This window comes from Capricornis sumatraensis, chromosome 21 (assembly GCF_032405125.1).
Source record: "Capricornis sumatraensis isolate serow.1 chromosome 21, serow.2, whole genome shotgun sequence".
Classification (NCBI taxonomy): Eukaryota; Metazoa; Chordata; class Mammalia; order Artiodactyla; family Bovidae; genus Capricornis; species Capricornis sumatraensis.
The window spans coordinates 52,152,069-52,166,526 of record NC_091089.1 but is presented as its reverse complement, the minus strand read 5'-3'; the positions used below and the strand labels follow the sequence as shown (position 1 = coordinate 52,166,526).

Sequence of the window (14,458 nt, the reverse complement as noted above, 5' to 3'; positions counted from 1 at the left end):
ACTGGAATTCCACCACCTCCACTAGCTTTGTTCATAGTGATGCTTCCTAAGGTCCACTTGACTTCGTGTTCCAAGATGTCTGTCTCTAGGTGAGTGATCACACTATTGTGATTATCTGGGTCATGAAGATCTTTTTTGTATAGTTCTGTGTATTCTTGCCACCTCTTCTTAATATCTTCTGCTTCTGGGTTGGTCTAGAATTAGTGTTTTGCTGAGCATGCGAAAGTGGTGTTTTGTGAAGGTGGGAAAGTGAAGGAGGAGATGGCTGCAGGTGAGGAGGAAGGAGCCACTTCTGCCTGGAGCTGTTAGGACAGCAGAGTCCTGGAGGCCCAGCTACCACAGGAGGATTCAGGGCTGATGCGGGCAGGGCCACCTGAGAGGTCACCAGGGGTGGGAGTCATCAGGTAGCCTGCAGAGGTCTGAGATGGAGTGAGATGGAGGCCAGGAAGGCTGTCTTGGTGGCACAGGCTCAGGAAGATGGGACAAGAAACAGGTGGAATAACTGACTTTAGGCTCCTTATCAGCCAGCTCTTGTCAGCTGTTGGGCTGGGGCAGGCTTTAACCCCAGGCGATGTCTCAGGCCAGTGATGGCAGCCAGACATAGCTTCCTACGAGGGTTCCAGGAGTGCCTTGGTGAAAAGCTGTCCTGGGCCACAGGTTTTATACCCCAGGCTGTTGGAGATGAGGGACTTAGTAAGTCCAAGGATTATTTCATTCCCCACCCCCCAATTTTTTCTGTTTTATTTTAGTAGCAAAGAGTAAAATCAGGTTTAATGTATTTTAACAGCTTTATTAAGATAGAATTAATAAACCATCCAACTCACGTATTTAAAATACACAAGTCAGTGGGGTTTTTTTGGTGTATTCAGAGTTGTGCAACCATGAATTTCACAACATTTTCATCATCCCCTAAAGATATACATTAGCAGAAATTCTCCATTCCCCCACAGCCCTAGGCAACCACAAATCTACTTCTTATCTCTACAACATTTGCCAATTTGAGACGTTTCATCTAGATGTGGCCTTCACCTTTGGTGTGACCAGTGGCCAGCAGAGCAGGTCAGAGGGATTCACCTCCTGAGGGACAGTACCCACCTAGATGAAGACAGAGCTGGAGTCCAGGCTCCTGGCCCAGTGTCTTTGGAGAGGAAGAAAGCTTGCATGAAGGTGCTGGCAGATATTTAAAAAAAAAAAAAAAAAAGGATTTGATTTGCAGCATATTCCAAAGCTACTGATAACTGCAATCTAGATTTTATCAAAATACAAGATTTGCTTGTTGTCTCCAATGCCTGTTTTAAATCTACTTATTGGAAAGATTTTTGGAAATGACTGCTTCCCAGCTAACTGTGCCTTTGTGGCTCCTTTAAAACTCTGTCATCGGGCAGGGAAGCCCAAACAGTGAGGAGCACGTCAACCAACCAGCCTGTCCTGGCTTGAACCCCAGCTTTGCTGCTTGCCAGCTGTGTGACTTTGGGCAAGTTACCTAACTGCTCTGTTTCTTCACCTGTAAAATGTATATAGTAGCTTCCCTGGTGGCTCAGATGGTGAAAAATCTGCCTGCAATGCAGGAGACCCAGGTTCAATCCGTGGGTCAGGAAGATCCCCTGGAGAAGGAAATGGCTACCCATGCCAGTACCCTTGCGTGGAGAAGCCCATGGACAGAGGAGCCTGGTGGGCTATACTCCATGGGGTTTGCAGAGAGTTGGACATGACTGAGAAACTAATACCTACTTTATAGGATTGAATGAGTTAATATAAAATGTATAGAAAATTGCCTGGCAATAAGTTCTCTGGACATTTGCTTTTAGCATTATCTGAGATTCTTCATTCCTATGCATTTCTGCTGGTCTTCATTTTTAGTCAAGGATGGGGCTGAGAACAGAGACCGACCCTTGTCAGGAAATATGTTTATATATGAACCTTGGTTTCGGGCCTCTCTTGCTCATTGATTCACGCGACTCTGATTTAGGGAATATGTAGGATTATGAAATCTGCTGAGAAGTCCAGTTTCACGGACAAGATAAGATGAGCTGGATACTGGCAAACGCAGGTGCTGACCCAGGTGGGGCTTCTCATCGTGGTCCTGTCCTTCCTGTCCTGTCTGCCCCAGGTTTGGGTCCATTGTGCTTCTGTTTTCGCCTCCTGGGAGCTCAGCCAGGTTGGCCTCTTGCTTTCCCCACACCTGGTGTTTCTGAACACAAGCTGCTTGGAGACAAATATGAAACAATATATTTTAAAATGCAGAATTAAATATATTTTATTTTGTCTGCCCAATGCAATTAGTAGCCTCCTTGAAGAAAAAGTTTTCTTAAAAATCCTATGGCACTTAACACTGGATATTCAGTACCAGTTACACCAAGTTGAATATTGAGAAAAATCTGGTTTCGAAGTATTTGAGAAATTTGTTTTCAAGTGGGTAAGCAATTTTTCATATGCAGAGGTTTTATTAATTTACTAAACAAAGCCCTTTTTAAATGGCTAGTGCAGGGGTCACCTTCAACCCTGCCTGATCCAAATGTACAGGCTAAACTAATGAAAGGGCAAGTCATTGGTAGCCCATAGCTGAGGAAAGGGTGTGTGCAAGTGATGGTCAAGAATGAAGGAGGGGTACCTTCATATTTGACAAGGTGCCATCATCTTTGATAATTTGAGAGGTGGGTAGAGTGGCTCTGTGTTTTGTTTTCAGCAAAGCATGATGCGTTTTCACTTTCGAAGCTATCTCTAAAGATATGGAAAGAGGCTGCTCTTCAGAATCCTTAATGGAGTGAAATCACTAAATGTAAATTTGAGGGAGGTAGAGATTAGTACTGCATAGTTCAGTCACTAGGTACTTAGCACCCAGTTTGTGGCTGGAACCCAGTTTTAAGTTTTTTGAGGGGCAGGAAAAAAACAGACATATTTCTCAAGTGCAACAAACTTACAGTTTATAGAGACGAGACAATACACAAAAACCAACAACTGATGAACAGTGTTGGACAGCGCATGTGTAAGAACTCAACTGGAAGAATTCCAAAGTGCAATCGAGGGTGGTCAAGAAAGGCTCCAGAGAAAAGGACAGACTTGAGCTGAGCCTGTACACTGGTGTTCAGATGAGACAGAGGGTGAGCTGTCCAGCCGTAGGAGTTGGCCTGAGCAAACAGGAGCTCGGACTGGAGATGGGGTGATGTGTTCGTGACCCTGAAGTCACTGGCCCCACCAGAACGAGAAAGCATCTTCAGCTCTGTCCCGTGGGTTGTGATTCTGCTCTTGTAACCTTCGCCTCCACCCTCGTCCAGCTCTTCCAGCATTTGCCAACCTGCAGGTTCCCTGAGGCTCAGTGCACGCCTGTAGACACCACAGGAGCCAGCACGCAGGGCATGCTGAGAGCGTGCTGTGTGGGATCCCAGGTGTCCATGGTTGAGTCTGCTTTCCACATCTGGTTAGGGTCCAGGTCTGAGTGCTGAGTCCAGCCTTGATGAGGTTAACTTCCTGGCAGACTCCATCACCCTGCCTCTACTCTCGACTTCCTTTTTCCTCTTTGCAAAACCCCTGATTTTGTGAATCCACAGGTCCCCAGAGGAACCGACCAGAACTGGACTCAGAAGCTCTACGACAGGCACTCCGGCAGCCAACACTTCCAGAAACCCCGCATGTCCAACAAGGCCTTCATTGTCATCCACTTTGCAGATAAGGTGGGTCTTCTCATGGTGGGCTCAGCACTCCGAGAGCCCCACCCTCGGGGGACTTCGGGTTCTTGGGCTAAGAGGGAGCTGACCTTTGAAGTCAGGTAAGTGGCCTGGAGTCTCTTGGGTGGGGCCTTGTCTAGCCTCCTGGAGCCTGAGAGAGGAGAGAGTGGTTCCTTCTCCACTGGCTCATTGCCCAGCAGCTGGTGTAGACTTCGAATTTCTCCATGTGGATTGTGTTCCATGTGCACTAGCCCAGGGCTTCTCAAATTTTCATGTGCATGTACATCACCAGGTCTTGCTCAAAGGCAAGTTCTAATTCAGCACATCTGTCATGAGGCTGACAAGCTGCATTTAGAGCACCCAAAGGAAGCCTTCTGTCCAAGGCCATTTTATGGGAACTCCTTTTTGAATCAATGTGTTATTTGCTCCTTCATGTTTGAAACAATGTGTTATTTGCTCTGTCCTATCTGACTCTTTGCAACCCCATGGATTATAGCCCACCAGGCTCCTCTGTCCATGGAATTCTCTAGGCAAGAATACCGGAGTGGGTAGCCATTCCCTTACTCCAGGGTATTTTCCCAACCCAGGGATCGAACCTGGCTCTCTGCCTGCATTACAGGCAGATTCTTTACTGTCTGAACCACCAGGGAAGCCCAGACCAATGTTGTTATTGTTCAGTCGCTCAGTTGTGTCTGACTCTTTGCAACCCCATGGACTGCAAAAGAATGTGGTTTTCTGCAAAATGAATATTCAGCTTCGTTTCTGTAAATCTCGGTATGTGTTGGGTTTACATTTTAGATGAGAGCATCCGTGGGTTTCCCATGTACACACAGCTCTTTTCAGAAGACGCTGTGGATGAGATGAAACCAGTGGAGATGCTGGTGAGGGCCCCGGGTCACGCAGGAGCGGTAACTACCCTTTCTGTTTCCGGCCGTGGCCCCAGGTGGAGTACCTTTCAGATGGTTTTCTGGAGAAAAACAGAGATACCGTGTATGAAGAACAGATCAACATCCTGAAGGCCAGCAAGGTAAAGAGCTCCGGAAGTGGAGAGACAGAAGCGGAGCACCCAGGCCAGAGCCGGGCAGGGTGTGGTCAGTGCCAGCCCCAGTCTGGATCACGGTTGGGGGGTGAGGGGCCTGCCAGTCATTTCAGTCTGAGAATTTGAGGATGGCCTGATGAAAGGAAGGGAGCAAGGGATGGCAGAGGCAACTGCGAAAGGTACCAGCTAGTGGAGGGATGTGGGAAAGGGGGCCAGTCTGAAGGGGTCATGGTGAGTCTAACTGTGGAGACATTGCAGGTGTCCATTGTGTCATTTGTCTTCCGTCTCCTTGGAGCAGATGTAAAAGTACTTAAACCCCTTCAGATCCTGGTTTCAGCGCCTTTGATTTCTGCTAGCAGTCTGTGGAACTTCCCTACGGCCAGAAACATAAATGGAGCAGTAGGATTCAGGGGACCCTTATATCTACAGTTCTGGAATGTTGCTTTCTAGGATCTCCAAAACTTTAGTTGTTTCCTTCTCATGAGCATAACAAAAAGGCAGCAAATATTGTGTCCATTCTACAGGTAGAAGGAACAAAGTACCGATTGACCTAAACACGTTTATCAAGCATCTACCTGGGGAGGCGCGGCCCTGAATATACCTGTAGGCATTTACATTCTGTTATGGGCTGAGGGTGGGCAGGTGAACAAGCCTACAGTAACTGAAGGGAGAGGCGGCCTGGGCTGGGGCAGCAACAAGCCCTGCTGGTCCGGAGAGCCCCCTTGCCGATGCTTGGAGGCAGGCGCTGATGCTGGCCACAGCCCTTCAGAGGACGCCCAGGAAAGGACCCTCCAGGAGTTCGGAGGCTTTCTCCCAGACCACGTGGCACAGCACTCACTGCGGAGGCTTGATAACACTGCCAGTGGCAGATTAATGTCTCTTTGTGATAAGCTGTAGATGAATGCCGTAGGGCTGAGATGATGGAGTGCAGAAAATACACCCTGAGGATGGACCCAGGCATCTAGAGGCAGGTAAATCACGTGGCCCCAAGGCCAGGGTTTTAGGGAGGATTTGAGTCGTTACCAGCAATGTGGGCAGCCCAGGGCAAACTCCGGCCGGTGTCCTCTCCCCATATCTAGAGAGTTAGTCATCACTGAGACAAACTTGCTTTGGATAAGTGTGCACGTCAATGCGAGATTAACCCCTTGCCTTGCCAAGTGTCCAGCCCTCTAGTCCATGGTGGTTAACGTGACTTTTTCCATTCTTTGCAAGAAAGGTGAGGGATGGGAGGGGAACCACAGTGAGAGAGCAGAAGTGGACAGTTTGAGCCCCGAGGAGCACGTTTCCTCCTCCTGTGTGTCTTAGAAGTAGAGGCCTGTGACCTCCTGTTCCTGTGACAGCGGCTCTAGAGGGCTAAGAAACTTTCTTTCTTGTGACAGGCTTCTCCTGTCGGGAAGGAGCGCAGATGAGGGACTGGGGGAGAGTGTCGGGTTCTTTCTGTTAAGTGCAGAGTCTGGTTCTGCCATTGATTTTTGTCTTAGTCTGAGTGTCTCTCGGGGATCCCAGTATCTAGAAGGGAATCTCTCACATTCTTGTCTCCAGCGGATTATCTGTTATTAGCCACTGAGATTTTTTTTCCTTAGTTTTATTTAACAAACTTTATTAAACATTTGTGTGATATATAGTGGTAACAAGTACGTGTAGTTAACCTCACGGATCTTACAGTCAAGTGAAAAGATGTACAGTTTGATCGTAAGTTTTGGTGATGCTGTGAAGGTCAGGAAGAAGGTTCTATGGAAAAGAATAATAGGAATGTGCTGGGAGTCCCCATAGTCACCCCCAAGTTGAACCGTTTGCTAGGAAGAGTCTCAACCATAGTGCTCATGGCTATGATTTATTATGGCAAAAGGATATAAGGCACATCAGCAAGGGAGAAGGCGCCTGGGGTGACAGACATGGAAACCAGGTGCGAGCTTCAGGAGTCCTTCCCCAGGGGAGGATGGAGGTGGGGGGGCGGTCCTGCTGAATATGCTTCTTTTCCACAGTGGTGCCTTGTGATGATATCTGCTGCCACTGCTGAGTCACTTCCGTCGTGTCCCACGTGTCCTCTGTGCAACCCCATAGACTGTAGCCCGCCAGGCTCCTCTGTCCATGGGATTCTCCAGGCAAGAATACTGGAGTGTTTTGCCATTCCCTTCTTCAGGGGATCTTCCCGACCCAGGGATCAAACCCGTGTCTCTTACGTCTCCTGCACTGGCAAGCGGGTTCTTTACCACTAGCGCCCCCTGGGAAGCTTGTGATGATCCCTGGCAACTATTTACCAGAGAAGCTCACCTGAGCCTGGGCATTCAGGGTTCCCTACTGGTAAACAGTGGTGTTGGCACCCTTTGCCTAGCACGTACCGGTTCCAGAGTCGCAGCAGGAAAGCAGGTTGGCTCAGCAAAAACAATATTGTTGGTGTAAACAGTTTAGGCTCAGTGAGCCGTTCTTATCAGGGACTGCAAAAGACCCTCCCCAAATCCACGTTTCCAGGCACCAGCCAAGCATGGTCTTGTAAGCAGGCCTCTCTAGGATGGCAGTCTCAGGCCTGGTGTTCATTCTTTTCTAAACAGGTGTATCATTTTAGATAGGGTGTACTGAATTTTTATTAGAAATGAAATATAGGCTCATAAAAAAATTCAAATAGTTTAGAAATATATAAAATAGAAGTATTCTCTCCCACTCCTGATCTTTCTTTTCATGCATTCCCATTCTGATGATACAAATATACTGGTACATCTTTTTAAAATTGAAATGAATGGCATTATACACAGTCCTCTCTCACTTTTCACTTACCGTGATCTCTTGGCCATTTTTCATATGAGAACATATCCACTTCTTTTCTTTTTTTAAAAAATTGTTGATATTTTGCTAACTCAACACTGCAAGGAATGCCCTTTACATATATCTTTGCTTACTTGTATAGTTGTGTCTGCCTGTAAATTATTAGAAATGGAATCGACAGTTCAAAGAGTATGCCCTTCAAAAGGCTAGCAGTATTGCTAAATTGGAGTGTAAAATAGTTCTGTGATATGCTCTTAAAAGGTTTGTTCCTGTTTAGTCACTAAGCTGTCCGACTTTCTGCAACCCCATGGACTGTAACCTGTCAGGCTCCTCTGTCCATGGGATTTCCCAGGCAAGAATACTGGAGGGGGTTGCCATTTGCTTCCTCCAGAGGATCTTCTCCACCCCAGGGATCAAGCTCACATCTCCTGCATGGGCAGGCAGATTCTTTACTGCTGAGCTACCAGGGAAGCCCACTCTTAAAAGGTACCAGCTCCCTGCTCTTCACTGTCCACCTACCACAACTCTAGCCTTCCCCTTTACCAGCTAACATTTCTAAAGAAACCAAAGACCTTGTTGCCAGGCCCTCCTGCTCCCATCCCAGCAAACCCTCAGAGATGCTGTGATGATGACCAGCAACCCTTAAAGATTTAACTGAGAGGGGCTCCCAGGCCCCCTAGACCCCAGTAGGAGGAGGGCTGAGAATGCTCCACCCTGGATGCCTTCCAGCCCATTTCAGACATCCCAGGAGATGGAAAGCAGAAATCAACAGTGTGTCACTATAAACCTATAGATGGGATCTCCACAGACTACAGCTGCCAATCAGAGCGATTAGAAATGTGCTTTAAATCATTCAGACAGGTGGGTACCACTGGCAGCATCTGTCGTTGTAGCATTTTTAAAGCTCAGAGTTCACTGAGCCTCTATCATTTTCTTTAATTTTTTTTTTACATCAGTCCCACAAAGTTTATGTTTCTAGGATACACTTAGAGAGAGAAAAAGACCTGGAAAGATACAAGCCATGGTATCCAGTTAATGCCCACCTTTTTACTGGTTTTCTTCTCACTGAGCAAAACTCTTACATCTCGTAGGCAAATTCATGGTTTTACTTAAAGGTATTTTTATTTGGGAAGAGACCTATTAGCTTTTTCCTTTTGTGTGACATCCCTGGTAAGAAATTAACAAATCAGTGTGAAAAACTAGTCAGGATGGGATGGAAGATAACCATGTACCCTGCCAGCCAAAAGGCTGTTTGAAGAGCTCTCACCAAGAGCAGTGAAATAAAATGGTGTTAATGAGAATGTAATTAGTAAAGCCAGTTATGCTGCCTGAGAGGCCATAATACAGCTAAGTTCTTCCTCAGCTATCAGAAAGCTATAAATAGAGATTTAAGTAGAGAGATGCCTCTTTTGAAACATGACTTCAGGTTAACAGACTGATTTATTTTAGATTCTAAAGATGGAGGGGTTTTCTTCTTAGTGTTTATTGTAAAAAGCGATAAAATTTATAAATTGAGGTGGTGGGGGAATCTCGAAGGGAGAATTTTTTCTTCTGGAGACTTCCTGTTCCAGGGCCCCACAGAGTTCAGGTCAAAGGGCTGGGCAGTGGGTCCAGGGTACATGCCAGCAGGTGCTGGAAAGCAAGGGCCGTTCTGGGCCGTGTTCCCAGGCAGACCCTGCTGGTACCATCTCCACACCATCCCAGCGGACGGGATCTCAAGACCAGTGTGGTACTGAGGCCAGGCAGACCATTTGAGCCCAGACTGCCTACAATGGGCTGCACCTGTCCCTGAGGTCCAAGAGTCAGGATGCTCTGACAAGGTCCAAACACCATCTTGACCCCCCACCCTCCACCCCCCGTCTTCTTTCTCCCTCAGCTTCAGCTCAAGGATAAGGACACATACATTCCATTGCTTTCTACACAACTAGCTTCCTTCCAGGGTACACACATGTTTCATTTTGAGCAAGCACATTTGCTTTACATTTTTAAAAGTTGTTATATAATAGCTTTTGAGTTAGCATACTATGAAACATTAGCTTTGAAGTGTTTTTGGAAGGCTTCCTGTTTAAAATCAGTTTCTGCTGGTAGTTATAAAGCCTCTCCCAATACTTAGAATAAACAGATAACTGTAAGAGAGAACTTTAGTTAGGAAAACAATATGATCGTTCTCGGCAATACAGAAAGGTCCCGCTTCTTGAAAAAAAGTGCTGAGACTTTTCCTCCAAATACCCTTTAAAACCCCTTTAAATAGAGTCAGTTCAGTTCAGTCGCTCAGTCGTGTCCAACTCTTCGTGACCCCATGGACTGCAGCAACCAGGCCTCCCTGTCCATCGCCAGCTCCCAGAGTTTACTCAAATTCATGTCTGTTGAGTCAGTGATGCCATCCAACCATCTCATCCTCTGTCGTCCCCTTCTCCTGCCTTCAATCTTTCCCAGCATCAGGATCTTTTCAGATGAGTCAGTTCTTTGCATCAGGTGGTCAAAATATTGGAGTTTCAGCTTCAGCATCAGTCCTTCCAATGAATATTAAACAGGGTATTTCTTACCTAAAAGTTCAAAAATTTTTTCCACCTGGAGAGTAGCATTTACCATATATAAGAATTGATGGAAAAGAAAATGTGTTTGTTATTATGTTTACTGCCAGAGCTTTTAAAGGTAAGACTCGAAGCTAGAGATTCCAATCAAATGGTCATTGTACTGTGTCTCATTTTAGATTCACGTCTCTGCTTTCAAGAAAAGATAGTTAATGTTCATATAAACGGAAGTGAATAGCTGTGATTTCCAAGGTAACAGCTATGTAGATACCTGTAATTGACAGTTTTCTTAAACCCTCAAGTGGTCTTTAGAAAGTGTTTTCCTATTTCTTTTAATCCCTTTTCAAACAGATCTGCCTCAGGCTTTTAATATCTATATATAGACTTGAGTAGCAGAGAACACCAAAGTCAGTGCCTGCTGACCCTGAAATAAGTGACCAGCAGTATCAGGGAAGTGCTTGGTTTGTTTGAAGGTTTTATCTCAGTATTTTCAAGATTGAAGGGAGCAGGTTTTTAGAAAGGCCCAGGTGGATCCTGTTTCTGAGGACTGCCCTAAGGTGAATTGTAGTGCTTCCATTCCTGGGCTGGTAAATAGACTTTCTGGTTGTTTGAAAAGCAGAACTGGAGTTAGTCAATTAAAAACAACAACAAAACACAGCTCTCTCTCACCCAGAAATGTGTTCCTTTTGCATGAATCCATTTTCAAACAAGAGCTTGGTAACTACTTTTCGTTGAGACTTTGGGACACTCCAGGGACAAGGAGGTCCCCGTCTGGCCCAGCCCCTTGCCCTGGGAAGTGGGGTGGGGGTGGAGTGGTGGGGTATCTGCCTGGTCTTTTATTGTTGCCTGTAGCCTGAGGTTAAATGAGGTGCCTCTTGGTCATTCCTTCTTGTGGTTAACTAGATGTCTCTGTGTGTTCACTGAGTTTGTAACATCAGTTCTGAATAGAACATAAAGCCCGCCCCTCCCTGCTAGTGTTAAGGTCCCAACAAACTCATCTTCTTCTCCATCCCAGAGACCTGACCACTTCCAGATGCAGTCTCGATAGCCGGGACCTAACAACGAAAACATCACTTTTAAAATACAGTACAAATCCTCCAGGCTTGGTTGTGTTTGTTCCTCAATTACGGCACAGTGCCTGCGTAGATTAAAATCTGCCTTGAACGGAAGTTTTCATTTTTTGTTCTTAACTTATAAATCCTTTAATATATCAAATAAATAAAAGGCATAGCTTTTCTGATGGCAGCAGGAGAAAGGGGCTTAAATTTTAAAATACTCTTATTATTGCATTTGATTTCAGAGTTCCTTCTGTGATTCTGATACAAGCTCCCGACCTCAGAAGTTAACAGATTTTTCACAGAAAAAGCTACTAATAATGATTTCTGTAAATTAGACTTCTCCAATGGTATAGTCATACTCTTGGTAACTTCTACCCAAGACCCAAACATCTTGGAAGTCCACTTCTGAAAGTATGTGAATTAGAATAATTTAATCAGTTTGGTATCGTTTGGACTTGCAGACGGAATCACTGCTGTCTTTAGAATGTGAACCTGGCTTCAGACTCCCATCAGTCATTTCCCTGCAGACACTTCTAGGCGCCTTTCTGACTGGGCACGTGACCCTTTCTCACGTGTGCCTTGGCTCTGGCCCCGGTCTACGGAGGCCCCATGCCTGGGCTGACCTCTCCCACCTCCATCAGCCCCTCTATTCCTGCCACTCCCCCTGGTCTCAGTTAATATGTGTGATGGTGGCTCTTTGCTGTAGACAGTGAGGACCAACAAGTCTGTAAACAAGGGGTTACTGGGTATGTTTTGGATGGAGAGAAAACTCTAAGACTGGCTGTGGGGTCGAACGTGTTTGCAGAAGGATATGCCTGGAGGTGGGCACTCAAGTTTTGTAGATGACTACAGTGACCCGGGAGAGCGCTCAGGTGGGCCTGAACTAGGACAGGGGCATTCTGGTTGATCAAGAAAGGACTGCTGAGGCTTAACCATGGACAGACTAGGTGATTGATTGGGATGAGAGGTAGGGTGATGGCAGGATCTCTAATCTAAATTTGGGAAGACAGCAGGTGGTAGTGGTTTGGGCTTTGTTGAACTTGGAGCTTCCAGTGGAACACTGAGAGTGAGGAGGAGGATATTGAGCAGAGGGTTGGAACTGTGATCCACTCAGATCTTCCACAGTAGTGGAAGATCGAGATGGAGAGATGGGCTTGAAGGGGATAGTTGAAGCCACGGGCACAAGAGGACACTGTCCAGGGAATGAGTGTTAGAAGAGTTAAATGGCGATGATGCGGTTTTGGGGAATCTGCAACTCAGAGAAGTACAGGAAGGCGGAGCGGTGAAAGGTGCTGGAAGAGAACACAGTGGGGAAAGCAGGGCTGGAGGAGAGTGGCTTAAGTTACAGCAAAGTGAGTGGGAGGGGCACTGAGATCAGATTTCAGAGCCCCCAGAAGGCAGACTCGGACATGCAGGAGGAGATGGGAGGCACCATGTTAATGGGAGTTACGGGAAGAAAGGTGCGTGGACACGAGGAAGTTATGGGAAGAAATGCATGGACACGAGGAAGCAGAGCCCGGAGCCTGAGCACAAGTGTTTGAGCCTCGTTGGGGTGGGAGTGGCTCAGGGTTAGAGGGCGGGGCCCGGCTCCTCCTCGTGTGCCCTCCCCACCTGCAGGCAGTGGTAGTGGCCTTCCAACCCTTGATTCTGTCCCCAGTATCTGCTTCCCCAAGGGATGCTGACACAACCAGTGCCTTGAGAGCTGGGACTCTGTCCCACCTGCCCCGTGCCTGGCCTGGCCTTCACCCCGGTGTACACAGTGTGTTATCTTACTTAGTCTCATAGCAACTCCATATAGCGAGTCCATCCTTATTCCCATTTTACTGATGAAGAAATTAAGGCTTAAGTTAAATAACTTTACAAGATGCAGTAATAATAAGTGTGGAAAATTTTAAACAGCTTTATTAGACCATAGCTGCCTTCTACCACTCCAGAAAGGAAAGAAGTTTTGCCCATCTTTGTAGGTGAAGGTTATGTGAGATTTCCTGGTGAAATTACTTTTTTCCCTTCCTTTCTTTAAAATATAATTCTTATACCCCAAGTTCACCCTTTTGAAGTGTATAATTCAGTAGTTTGAGTATAGTCACCAAGCTGTACAACCATTACCATGGTAAATTCGAGAACATTTTCATTACTCCAAGGAGAAACTCTGTCCCCATTAGCAGTCATTCCAGTTTCCCCATTTCCCCAGCCCCTCAGCCAACTCTAAACTACCTTCTGTTCCCTGGACATTTCCAGGAAATGGAGTCACACACCATGTGGTCTGCTGTGTCTGACTCTTCACTTGGTGTTTCCAAGGTTGAGGCAGGTTTTAGCATGAACGAGGATTTCATTCCTTCACACTGTTGAGTAATATTCCGTTGTGTGTATACATCACATTCTGTTGATCCGTTCAGCAGTTGATGGGCATTTGGATTGTTCCTGCTTTGCAGCTACTAGGAGTGATGCGGCCACAGCCACTGGTGTGCAAGTGTTTGTGTGGACGTGTGTTTCCAGTTCCCTCTGGTGTGTATTGGAAGGCTACTTGGAAAGAGTGCAAGCAGCGTAAAGTCCAAGAGCTCTTGTTCTCCATCTTCTTCCTCTGTTTGTTTCTAGTTCCCGCTGGTGGCTGACTTGTTCCATGATGGCAAAGACTCTGCTCCCGCCACCACCGCTTCTTCCAAGATCAACATTCGCCCCTCCAGACGCCCCATGAAAGCCTCCAACAAGGAGCACAAGAAAACCGTGGGTTACCAGGTGAGCCCCCAGGCCCCAGAGCTGTGGAGCCTGGCACGTGAGGCAAGACTGCCTCTCTGGAGATGAAGGATGGAGGGGCAGAGTCAGAGGGGGGCCCGAGTGGCCTCGGTATCCGCATCCCCAGCCCCCAGCCTGGTCCTTCTGTGCCCTTTGAAGAAGGAAGGTGCAGAACCTTCACTAGAGGGAACTGGAAGGGGAGAGAGGGGAGGACTCCATCCCCATGTTGAGTGTCTGATCCCTTTTGGGGGGACCACATCGCAGGACCACAGACACCTGAGGGTGAGCCTGGAGGGCTAGGGGTACAGTCTGGGAGGGCGGGATCAGTAGCCTGGGGACTCGAAATTGAGAAACGGCTCCTGCTGTGGGCCTTGACATCCAGCATGTCTCCCAGGAAAGCAGAGTGCCTGCTGAGCCCTGGCAACCACTGACCCTCATGCTTTGGTAGAAATCTGTTCTGGGCGCATCCTGTAAGGCAGTAACTGCCAGCCTGCCAGCCTGCCACCCAGGCACCCTGTATCAGGGCAGCAGGGCCTGCAGCCACGTGACGGTCCCTCTCACACTCTTGGCCCTTGCTCGCCTCATCTCATCTGATCAGGGTGCTGAGTGAAATGCCCCCAGGAGGTCTCTCCCCAGGTGCTTTGTGGAGCCTGTTGCTGGGATGCG

At 47.2% G+C, this 14,458-nt stretch overlaps 1 protein-coding gene across 1 annotated transcript in view; it reads left to right on the top strand.

Annotated features, from left to right (window-relative positions):
• MYO5B (myosin VB) overlaps positions 1-14,458 on the top strand; it is a 197,923-nt gene that overhangs the window by 103,453 nt on the left and 80,012 nt on the right. Inside the window, exons 13-15 of the mRNA XM_068993666.1 lie at positions 3,549-3,671; positions 4,609-4,692; positions 13,655-13,795. Of these exons, the coding sequence (XP_068849767.1) occupies positions 3,549-3,671; positions 4,609-4,692; positions 13,655-13,795 (348 nt within the window). The remainder of the gene's footprint in view (positions 1-3,548; positions 3,672-4,608; positions 4,693-13,654; positions 13,796-14,458) is intronic.